Source organism: Ipomoea nil, unplaced genomic scaffold (assembly GCF_001879475.1).
Source record: "Ipomoea nil cultivar Tokyo-kokei standard unplaced genomic scaffold, Asagao_1.1 scaffold3170, whole genome shotgun sequence".
Classification (NCBI taxonomy): domain Eukaryota; kingdom Viridiplantae; phylum Streptophyta; class Magnoliopsida; order Solanales; family Convolvulaceae; genus Ipomoea; species Ipomoea nil.
In genome coordinates, this window is record NW_017619598.1 from 1088594 (window position 1) to 1101508 (window position 12915).

The following is a 12915-nucleotide window of genomic DNA, read 5'->3' on the forward strand; positions in this document are numbered from 1 at the left end:
TCTGGTTCGTCGGCAGCGAGTGGTGGTTAAACACCTCGTCATTCCTCCATCGCCATAACCACCAGATCCTCGTGCAAAACTTCTCCGACCAGTCGTCATCGAAACCTTGCATTAAGTCCCCTTTCATGTTTGTCGCGAGCCACTCGGTCCAGGGCATGGCTTCCATTCTCTCTTACAGCCTTTGGTGGAGCGTCTCTTTCCAGATGACACTAGCAGCCCGACAGAACCTGAAAAGGTGATCAAGATCCTCAACTCTGCCTGCACACTGAAAACAAAAAGTGTTAGTTGTTAGTTTGCGTCTTGCTCGTTCAGCATTTGTGAGAATCCGTCGATGCCGAATTAACCACATGAACATGCAGATCCTGGTTGGGACGTGGATCCGCCACAGGCCCCTCCAGTCCCCCTCGGTTGTACTGTCTGAATCCCTTATAATATAATCGTACATCGAGCTAATCGAGAACTTCCCATTTTGTTCTAGGCTCCACCCAATCGTGTCAGGCATATGGCTAAGCGTTAAGATGAAACTTGCGAGTCTTTCTTTTAGCTCTATGGGAAACGCATTTTCCAGACATTCCCATCGCCAACCACAAGCTTCATCCCAGTAATCTCTAACACTTGCATAAAGCTTCATCCCAGAGCAAGAGGGGTTTGTAGCTTCGCATAGAGAGGCTCCGGGGAGAGCCTTTTATCCATCCAAAATTGCGTTTCTCTGCCACTTCGAACAATGCGAGTTAGACCCTCCTCCATAGTCCCCCAAGCTACAGCAATTCCCCGCCAAACATTAGAAACGTTCTTCCTCCCTGGCGAGTTCCCTAAGCCCTTTCCTAGTATCCTGTATTTCGTGTTGATGGTTTGTGCCCAGAGGCTGTTTGGCTCCGTCTTAAGCCTCCATCCAAGCTTTGCCATGCACACCACATTCATCTCAGTCAATCGTTTCCCACCCAAGCCGCAAACATCTTTTGGCGAAGTGACGAAATCCTAGTTAGCAAGACTCATTTTGGTTGATGTGTCGCTGTTGCCCCAAATAAATCTCCTTGTTTTCTTTTCAATTTCCATGCAGATGCCTTTAGGTAGAGCCACAGTCTGCATGGTGTAGACTGGGATTGCGTTCAGAACAAATTTGGCCAAAACGGCACGACTTGCCAGCGAAAGGGTCTTAGCTTTCCATCATTCGAGGCGGCTTGATATCCTGTCCATCATATGAGAAAAATTATTGCAAGTAACCCTTCCATGTAAAGCTGGTACTCCCAGGTATTTCCCCAAGTCGTTTGTTCGCTCAATGTTTAACCTGTTGACTATCTCATCCGCTAAGCCTTGATCTGTGCTTTTCGAGAAGAAAACTTGAGACATACCCAGGCTGACCCTTTGACCGGAGGCTTTACAAAAACACTCTAGACAATCTTTCACTACCTCCACCTGATCGTGAGTCGCTTCCATGAAGAGGATCATATCATCTACAAAACAAAGATGGGTTAGAATAGGTCCATTTGGCACAAGTTGAATACCTTTCCAGGTGCGGTCCTTAGCCTTGGAGTCGATAAGTTGACTTAGCCGCTCCATGCACAAAACGAAAATGGCTGGCGACATAGCATCCCCTTGTCTGATGCCCCACTCCCCGCAAAAATACTCCAACCGCTCCCCATTCCAAATAAGCGAAAACCTCGAGGTTCGAATGCAGGACATCATGAGATTCTTTAAGTTAGCCGTAAACCCGACATGCTCCAGAGTATCCTGAATGAAGTTCCAAGACAGAAGGTCATAGGCTTTCTCAAGGTCCAGCTTGATTTCCATGAACCCCTTCGTACCACGTTTGTCACGCATTGAGTGCATAACTTCTTGGAAAATGAGCACGTTATCTGAAATCTGGCGGCCAGGTACAAAAGAACTCTGAAACGGTCCTACGATCTTGGTAGGATGATCTTGAGCCTGTTGGTTATAGTCTTCGTAATGATCCTGTAGCTTACGTTGCATAGGCTTATGGGTCTGAATTGTTTGATGGTTTCCGGAGCCTTAACCTTTGGGATTAGAACGATAAGAGTATCATTTAGGCCAGCAGGTAGGTTGCCCGTTGCGAAAGCCTCTTTAACCAAACAAAAAATGCTATCATCGGTTGTGTCCCACATTTGCTGGTAGAAGCCCGCCTGAAACCCGTCTGGACCTGGTGCTTTAAAAGGCTGCATGTCCTTCAGGGCTTTATGAACCTCCTCCTTGGAGACCTGTCGGTTAAAACACGCCCAGTTCCTGGTCCTTATTCGCGGGAAACTCGCAAACATCTGTTCCATGGGGTCCCTATCACCTGCATAAGAGAAGAGCTGGATAAAGAAATTACGAATGTGATCCCGAATCCCCGTGTCTTTCGAAATCCACTCGCTGTTATCGTCCGCCAGCCTGTGCACAACATTCCGGGACTTGCGAATCGTCGCAGCTGCGTGATAGAAGGCCGTGTTACGGTGGAGGACATCTTCCATTTCTTCTCTGAGCTTCGTATCCAACTTCACCATTCCACTGTGGTAGTTAATAGCCATGGCCCTCTGAAGACCTTGTATCTGGGCCATGATGGACCATTTTCGCTTAAAGACACATCCAAAAGAATCCCTGTTCCAAACTGCCAGTTCGGCAGCCAGGTGGAGCGCATTTTCCACCGCACTGAGAGTAGGTTTCCAAGCTCGTTCAACTATCCCATGCAGGTCTGGATACGTGAGCCAAACCGCTTGGAAGAAGAAAGGTGCGTGTTATGTTGCTTGCCGCCGTCCCTGTACCTGTAGAAACAAAGGGCGCATGATCAGATGCTAAACGCGCTAGGTGGGTAACACACGCATCTGGGAACTGAATACGCCAATCCATGTTGCACAGAGCACGATCGAGCCGGGCCCCTTTTAATGCTTCGCTGGTCCCGTCTTTGACCCAAGTAAGATTGGGCCCCGAGAAGCCCACGTCAATGAGGCCCTCATCTTGTATCCAATTAGCAAAGTCAGAACTCCGATGGGAAGAAAAAGAACTGTAGTTGTTTGTCTCCTCCCTGTTCAGAACCGTGTTGAAATCCCCGGCGATGAGGCATGGCCCATGAATGCCGTGTGCCGACTGCCGGAGGTCCTTCCATAACCGCCGTCTTAAGTGGTGGGCGGGCCTACCGTAGATCGGTGCTAAGAATCCAGGTGGTTGGTTTTGCACATCTACCTACAAAAGCATAAATTGGGGGTGAGTTTTGAGTACCGTTATCTGCATCGGGTCTTTCCAGAAAACCCAGATGCCACCACTAAAGCCAACAGCTTCTACCCGGACACAGTCCGAGAAACCCAACTTCATGCAAATGGCGTTAGCTTGGGCACCTGATACTTTGGGCTCGAAAAGGCCCAAAATGAAAGGACGGTGCGTCCTAAGAAAATGCTTAAGGGCGCGCAGGAACGGCTTGCCACCCGCACCCTGACGTTCCAGAAAAAGCAATCCGTAAACAAACAAGAAAAGGAACAGAAACGAGAACACCCGAAAAGAGTTTTTTCCCAAAATGATCCCTCGACTATCGCTTATTCTCAATTTTGCATTTCGACTTTTAATTGCACCCAATGTGGTCCCTTGACATTTAAAAACTCCCCCAAATTGGTCCTACGTTAGAAATTTCATCTATTGAGTGTTAAAATGATGGGCATTTTCGTCCATTCACCTATTATATGCCTAATATACTCTGAAAAATAGTCGAGGGACCATTTTGGAAATAGTCGAGGGATCATTTTGAGAAAAACTCATTTATTTATTTCCATTTTTTAACACTATCAAATTAGAATTTCTATACATTTTTTCTTACAAATATAAATACTTAAAATCCACAATCAAATCTCAAAATTTTAAACGTTCACTACAATTTTTTTCCTTTTGTCTAAACGTACAAATTTGTCCCCTATCCCTATCAAGTTTTACAATAAATTTCGTAACATTCATAAATACTCATATATATATATATATATATATATATATATATATATATATATATATATAATCATATAATCATATAATCATATAATCATATTAAAACTTCAAAATCATATAATCATATAATCATATAATCATATTAAAACTTCAAAAGACAATCAATCACTATGTATTACATTAAATATTATTTTTATAGTTAAAATAAAATTATTATTTGTTTACGTACTATGGTAAACAAGTTTAAATTTCAAATTTAAGTTTATTAACATTCATATATAAAATACAAACAAACTTCAAAATGACAAGAACTTGTATTATTGGTAAATGATGAGACTTTAGGTTTAGAATTGTTTGTTTTGTGCTAATTATTTTTGCATTTGGTTTATTTTACTTGTCCTTTAAGACATAAAATTGATAGCCATAGTTCTAGACTCTCTTTAGCATGATGTACTTCTAGGTAGATAGTCATTTGGAAATGGTAGCTATGGTTTGCACTAACATTGGAATGAAACTAATGGCCTTACAGGCTAAGTTAAGCCAACTTTCCAAAAATATTTTCTAAGATTTTGTCATTGACCGAGAAGTGACGCGTACTTCTCAGTTCGAAGAAGTGCCAGAGCATAGCGATTGATTGTAAAAATAATAATTTTATTTTCAAAAGGCATAGTGACCGAGAAGTGAAGAGTACATTTTGAGTGTCTAAACTGATAAAAATAGTAATGTTATTTTCAATGGTAAAAATAATATTTAATATGATACATAGTGATTGATTGTCTATTGAAGTTTTAGTGTGTGTGTGTGTGTGTGTGTGTGTGAACATAAAAAGTATATGAGTATTATATTTTTGAAATTTACAGAACTTATTGTAAAACTTGATAGGATTAGAGGAAAAGTTTGTATGTTTAGACAGAAGGAACAAATTTGTATAGAAAGTTTAAAATTTTGAGGTTTGATTGTGGATTTTAACTATTTATATTTGTAAAAAAAAATGTATAGAAACTCTAATTTGATAGTCTTACAGAAATGGAAATAAACAAAAATGAAATAAATAAACAAGTTTTTCTCAAAATGATCCCTCGACTATTCCCAAAATGGTCCCTTGACTATTTTTCAGAGTATATTAGGCATATAATAGGTAAATGGACGAAAATGCCCTTCATTTTAACACTCAATAGACGGAATTTCTAACGGAGAACCAATTTGGGGGAGTTTTTAAAAGTCAAGGGACCACATTAGGTGCAATTAAAAGTCGAAATGCAAAATTGAGAATGAGCAATAGTCAAGGGACCATTTTGGGAAAAAACTCACCCGAAAACAAACAAACCATAAAAGAAAACACAAGCGAGGGTGCTCATTGAGTTCCCCCGTTACCTTCATTCTCATTCTGCGCTGGATCAACCTCCAGATCCATAACTGCCCCCCGTTACCTCCATTCTCATGCTGCGCTGGATCAACCTCCAGATCCATAACTGCATCCCCCTCATCGTCGAAGCTTCCCGGCGGGTCACTATGGTGTTCCTTTGTAGGTTGCCACACTGGTGACGGTACATCGCCATCAGTGTCACCCACAGACACCCGAGAAGAACTTATCACCAGTCCCCCTTTCTCGCCTCGGACCACAACGTGCTCGTCCTCCTCCGTTGCCCGCCTTGACCTCCCGCTGTTTTCCCGGCCTGCTCTGGCCACCAAGACCACTGCACCCGATTTAGTCCCTTGCGACACCGGCGGCGTATTGGCGATTTGCTTTTCTGACACCACTACGTTCGGCCTCCTACTTCTGTCGCCGCCTGTGGTCAAAGATCGGATGCCTTGGCCGCTTGCCCTGTCATCAGCATTGGTACCCGCTGCGTGTCCCGGCCCCTCAACATCCCCCATGTTCCCTGCTTCCCCAGGTTGCGCGTCCTCTACTACCACCATATCATCCTCGTTATCCAGTGGCGCAAATCTGGTAGCAAGAGCCACAGGATCTGATCTGCGCTTCATACCCTCCCCTTGACCAATAGACTGGCGTGGCTGTCGGGCAGTCCCCATCGCCTGAGGCCTTCCCCCCCTCTTTGGTGCAATCATTTACGTGCGAAACGGCACCTTTGGGTCTCTGACTTCACCAGTCACCGGTTTCTCTGGCTGAATCCCTACCTCAGTTCCCCCCATCTGCGGCCGGTTCCATTACCTCCTTCTGGAGGGGCGGGCATGCCTCTTTGGAATGTCCATACAGACCACACACAAAGCATATCATGTGCATGCCTTCGTAGGCCACATGAAGAACCTTCTCTTCATAGGTAAATTTAGAGATCAAAGGTTTGCACATGTCTACCTCTACACAGAGCCTGGCAAACTTGCCACGCGACACCAGACTGGTGGCTCGATCTACACCGATCGTGCGCCCAATTCGGTTCCCTAGCTTTCGCAAGAAAATGACATCATAATATTCCACAGGAATGTAAGGAATACGTACCCAGACTAAAACTTTCTCCGTTTTGTCATTCAGGGGGTCGAAATCTAGCTTCCAAGGCTTGACCATTAAGTAATGATCTAGCACCATCCAAGGGCCTTCATACATTGCGAATTCTAGGTCTTCGATCGATCCGAATCTCACCAGAAAGTAGTCATTGTCTAGAGCGATCAACTCCAGGCTTCCTTTTGGCTTCTATATGGCTGTTAGCCGCCTTAGCATGTAAGCATAACCGACTTTCCTCCCCATTACTTTGACAATCAGAGTCTTTCGCCAGGGTGCTCGGATCTTTTCCACTTCTTCCTTGGTCAGCCTGATCGTAGGGCATAGAGGGTCATCATCTTCATCCGCCTCAATCTCGTCATGAGCATTCATCGGATCGGGGCAGTCCACTGCCAGATCTTCGGCCGCAGCGCTTGTCCCAGCCACACTCTCAGCATAAGTTTTCCACGGTGGCGCATTCTCTTGGGCCACCACAGGGGTGATCCCCAACGGGAACGAACCCACCGCAGCTTCTGACATCGGAAGAGAGGAGATGCCCACCTCCCCCATCGCATCCGCCGGCGTCTCAAGCACCACCTCCTCCCCTTCCGTCATCTGCACCTCTGCGGATGCCAGCGTTGCCAGTCCTACGCTGCCCGTTTGGTTTTCTTCGTACTACGCTCTAGGACATCGTTAAGTCGAGAGCTTTTCCGCCATCCAACGATCTAATTAATAATTGAATAATAACTAATAAGAAGTTGACTAGGTATAGATAGATGACCACATTTAAAATAAAGCAAATTAAAATGTGTTCAAAATTCCGGTCTAAGATGCAAAAGAGATGAGGGCTTTCATTTCATTCAGAAATCGCAACATCCTGCAGGATGTTAACTTATTAGTTCAGTAGATACTACGTAATATTTATAAGATATTTGATAGGATGATCGAAATTGCAATTCTGTTCGTACCAAACTTTATGAAATTGTAATTCCATTCCTACAAACTTCGTAGAATTGCAATTCCATGGTTTGGTTGCAGAGAATTGCAATTTTACGGAATTACAATTCCTTCTAACCATGGAATTGTCACCCTAGGAATTGCAATTCCACACTTTGTGGAATTGTAATTCCATGATAAATTATCATTTTATCTTTCTTATGATGATTACTAGTTTTCTACGCGCATTGCGCGATTGGGATAATGCCCAATGCTTTTTTTTTTTTTTTTTTTAAATAAGTACTTCAAAGTATATCAAGGAAAGATTATATTGAAATTGTTCATGCATAGATAATTGAATGTTGTATTTGCGTATTTAAATAGGTAATTCTAAGTTTACAAATGCAAGATAATATAGTCAAGATTGATTATAATTGTCAATAAAGTAATTGTATAGGTATGGTTGAAACCAAATACGAGACATAACCAGGACTATGTGGTCAAATGGTATCCGGGTTGGACTTCCATTTGGAAGGTTGGGAGTTCAATCCTTGATTGCTAAACAAGGAAATAGGCGAGGTAGTAGTTTCCCACTTCAATTTGTTGTGTGATTTGAATACTCTTTTTGTCAATAAATCCGCCAAGTAGTTAATATGATTGGCTTAATTATAATTTTTTTTATTTTTTATTTTTTAAAACAATTATTATTATTATTATTATTATTATTATTATTATTATTATTATTATTATTATTATTATTATTATTATTATTATTATTATTATTATTATTATTATTATTATTATTATTATTATTATTAAATATATGTATACCCTTAGGTCATTTTTTACATGTTAATCTAAACAACTAATTTTTTCAAATATTTTTTTACAAATCGTTGATATAATTCGCTGGTCAAATCCGCTAACGCAAACTGCTAACTGCTAATTGTCAAACAAGGACATTGCGAGGTAGTTCTCACTTCAATTTGTTGTGTGATTTGAATACTCTCTTTGTCAATAAATCCCAAGTAGTTAATATGATTGGCTTTATTAATTATATATATATTTTTTTTTAATTTTTTCATGGTATTAATAAAATACTTGGTAAATAAATATATAGCATTATTTTGTATTATAACTTTGATATTTAATTAAAAAATAGTGCACAAAAAAAAAAGATAATACACAATGTAGTGAATATAATCAATTGATAAATTTGAATGTAAAGAATTTTTACATTGGAGAAAAATAAAGACAATATAACTAATAAAATTATTTCTCTTAATTAATTTATTGATAATGAATAATTTTTTGTTTTTTAATAAAGACATTGTAAGGACAATGTAGCGAATATAATCAATTGATGAATTTGAATGTAAAGAATTTTTATATTGTAAAAAAATAAAGACAATATAACTAATAAAATTATTTCTCTAATTTAATTTATTGCTAATGAGTAATTTTTTTTTTTGAATAAAAACATTGTAGACACATAATTCTAAATTAAAGAAATGCATTTTTTTTGTAGCTACTAAATTATTATTTAATTTAATAAAAATAAAATAGAGTACTAATTATGCCAACTTTGATTGGGATGGGGTTCGAACCTAAGACCTTTCTTATTGAAATCAATGATTAAGTTAACGGTGAACTAACAGAAATTAACGGAAAAGATAATATTTAACGGAAAAGTTAACGGATAATCATATTGATAAATTAGGAAATCTTAAGAAAAAATTAAAATTTGATCAATCTGAGCCATTCATTTAATTAAAAAATTTGACCATCATTTTTCTACCTATTATAGATATTATTATTATTATATAAAGACATTTTAGTTTTTATTCACTTCTTTCCTTTTAATTCCAATCGTTGTATTCCTTCTCACCAAACAATATAATTTAAATTCCTACTTCATTCTTTTTCCACGAAATTACAATTCCTTTCTCCCCTAATTTCATCATTCCAACTAAACACCTTGTTAGGGCAAGAGAGCAAGATTTAAACTCAACAATAACAGTATAAAATTATATTTAAAGTAAGCGAATTCTTTGTGTGTACTAGTATTTGGCCTTGTTTAATTTATTTACCCGCTGAATTGTTGTAATTTACATCATTCTAAATATTTTATCGAGTCGAATGTTTGAGATCCTTGGGATCAAGAATTCAGTCTTGGGATAAGAAATCGTAACAGCAGCTAGAAGAATAGAGGATGTTAATGATTAAGAGTTGAAGACAAGAAAAAGCCTTTTTTTGATCACCGACTAAATAAGAATATAAAATTGCAATATGTCTTGTCCTTTTGTTGCGTTCAATTCTATTGAATACTTTAAGCATTATTGTGGCTGTGACCTCACCTCATAAACAAAACCACTATCACTGAATTTTGAACGATATGCTCCAACTACTATCTCTATAAATTGTAATTTTAACTATTTATCTAGCTAATCCACAAAATTTTAAGTAGAGATTCTAGAGTATAGTGTGATCGAAGTGTTTCAATAGTTCCAATTTCACTACCATCCTTCTAATTGTTCAGCCAAAAGGAATTTTGTTTACATATAAATAAATTTTCAGTTTTTCACCATCTGACCTGTTAATATAATTTTTTTTTTATTTATTTTCTGTTACCATGAATTGACTGACCCCATCTTGCGTTAAGAAATGAATCTACTTGTACTGTCACATTAGATCATGAAGGATTTTAATGAAAACTTTTTATCTCTGTAGCATAATCCTTACATATAAGGAATGCTAATTTGACAATTTTGTTAACTAACATTTTGTTAATTGTTTCAACTTAAAGTAATATTAATTGTTTGTAAAAAAAGTGTTTATTAGTAAAATAATAATTATTACATAGTAACATATAAAATAATTTATTGCGACATGAGTATAATGTTTTATTTATTTAATTATTCATTTATTCTTAAAGTATTTTTCTATTTTAAATATAAATTTCATCATAATTTAATTTTAAGAATTATTTTAATAATTAATTGATTATTACTATTACACTTCAAATAGCTACTACTTGAAATGCTTTAAGGTAGAGTTTACCAAAAAAAAAAAAAACAAAATCGAGATTTGTTAGGATTGTCATCATTCTTTCTCTCAAAACTTTTGGGGATGAATAAAACTTTTGGAAAAATAAAGTGAAAATACCATAGAAAGGGTGTATTTGGAAACTTAAAAAATATTTTTTGAAAAATAATTTTCAAAAAATGACTCTATTTTTGAATTTTTGAAATTGTTTTGATATTTATCTAAAACTCATAAAATTATATTTTTATGTTTGGTTTAAAGTTTAGAAATTACATTTTTTTTATTTGATTCAAATTTTTGAAAATGAACGTAAATGGCAAAAATTTGTGTGAGACCGTCTCATGAATCTCAATTCGTGAGACAGGTCGGATCTTTGATTAATGAGGTAAAGGATCTGACCTATTAATCAAATATTCGACCTGTCTCACAAATTGAGACCCGTGAGACGGTCTCACACAAGTGTACTCAACATAAAAATATTTAGTAGTAGTAGTGTTAAAAGGCATGCATATTTTCTTTTGACTTTATTTTCTTTGAGAGTTCTACTATGCATACTTCTAAATTCTACTCCCTTTATTTTCTTTGAGAGTTTTACTCCCTGATGTGGCAAACAAGGATTTGTTATTTTCATCATGTGGGTCCACAGAAAGTGTCTACATCAAGAACATGTGAGAGGGAGTAAAAGTTGGAAGTATAAAATGGAAGTCCACCAAATATTTTTCTTTCTTTGAATGCCCAAACACAGGAAAATTTGGAAAATAACTTTTGAAAGTCATGTTTCGGATTTCCTCACAGACCTAAATCAATTCATTATTTATCAAACAATACTCATTTTGCCAAGCACCTTGTGTTTAGATGGCACCTCTGTGGCTCCTCTTGAGGAAAAGTCACAAGATTGAATCCCGGTGATAGGGAATTGACTCTTTGTTCTTCAATAGTTAAAAAAAAAAAAGTATAGAACAGATACTGCCTTGTAATAGAGTCGCAAAATTCCCTAGTTACATTTTTGGGTGGAAAATTGCTCTCCTTAGGGCTTACGCTATCTGTATCCATGTAATTTTTTTTTTTTCACTTACAATTGAGTCATATTATCATATTACTAAATTTGTAATTAATCACTATTCACTCTACATGCATGCAAATCTATATCCACTATACTTGCAAAAGTGATCACACTTTCACATCACCTTAAAAATTATTTTCTTTTATTAATAATTTTTCTAAGATATTCTCTTTTATCAATATATAAATTATTTTCAAATATTAAAAATATAATAAAAGTAAAAGCTTATAATTCCGGCAAATTATTTTTAGAAAATTAAAATAAAATAAATGGTATTATTACGCAAATATTTTTTTAAAAAAATGTACTCCGTATTATATAAAAATTTGAAATCAATAATTCATATGATGAATTTAATTTCTATGTATCAATGAATGAAAAGTGTGCAATTAAGTATTAATGTGTTATTTAAAAGTATTTAGAAAAAAGTTCAAATTTATCAAAAATAGAAATTAAACAAAAAAAAAAAAGTACATATCGTACACTTGCAATTATTACAATAGAATTGCAAAAAATAAAAGATTTCAAATGTTAGAATTGCAAGTGAGCGAATGTGGAATTAAAAAAAAATAAGAAAAAGAAAAAGAAAAAAGAAGAAGCTATGATTGCAAGTATTACACATGCGTGTGCTTTAGCCTGATTTTATTTTTGAATGATAAGGGAAATTTGCAAATGGTGTAGAAATGAATAAGTCAATAAATCAATCAATTTATATATAAATATGGAAATTCAAGTCGTGTCAATAAATCAATTTATATATAAATACAAGGAAAATCAAGTCGTGTGAATAAATCAATTTATATATAAATACAATAAAATTTAAGTTACACAGATGAGAACTGAAGGAAACTATATTAGATGAACAATGATTACAATTGTACAGACAAGGGGAATATATACAAGAGAAATCAGAGGGAGACTAGAATAGGGAGTCATACTGTACTGTGACTCAAATACAAGAATCCTAATACTAGTCCTAATACTCCCCCTCAAACACATGGTATACTTGTAACTTGTAGCTTGTCTCTAAGAAAAGAAAATCTAGGACTAGGCAATGCTTTGGTAAATATGTCTGCAAGTTGATATTTTGTTGAGATGAAATTGACTTGAATTTCTCCAGCAGCAACTCTATCTCGCACAAAGTGATAATCTATATCTACGTATTTGGTGCGAGCATGAAAGATAGGATTGACACACATATACGTAGCTCCAAGATTATCACACCATAATTATGGAACCGAAATACCTGGGACATGGATTTCTCGTAGAAGGGACATGATCCAAATCACCTCAGCACAATCATCTGCTAGAGCTTTATATTCAGCCTCAGTAGAAGATCTAGCAACAGTTCTTTGTTTCTTGCAGACCCATGATACAAGATTAGATCCAATAAAAATAGCAAAGCCACTTGTCAGACAGAAAGCCCAGTCAGAATCAGAGAAGGCATGAATTTCTCTTAAAGATGACTGTCTGACTCGTAGACCAAAAGTAACAGTTCCTTTAACATACC

General features: G+C 36.8%; 1 protein-coding gene across 1 annotated transcript; it reads right to left on the reverse strand.

The window, feature by feature from the left end:
- Window positions 1-627: 627 nt before the first annotated feature.
- On the reverse strand, window positions 628-5958 carry LOC109167844. Its single transcript, XM_019316915.1, has 6 exons — window positions 5236-5958; window positions 3214-3423; window positions 2760-3177; window positions 2016-2689; window positions 1225-1926; window positions 628-978 (listed from the first exon to the last, which is right to left on the reverse strand). The coding sequence occupies exons 1-6, from the start codon at window positions 5956-5958 to the stop codon at window positions 628-630; spliced, it is 3078 nt and encodes a 1025-aa protein (XP_019172460.1).
- Window positions 5959-12915: the final 6957 nt, after the last annotated feature.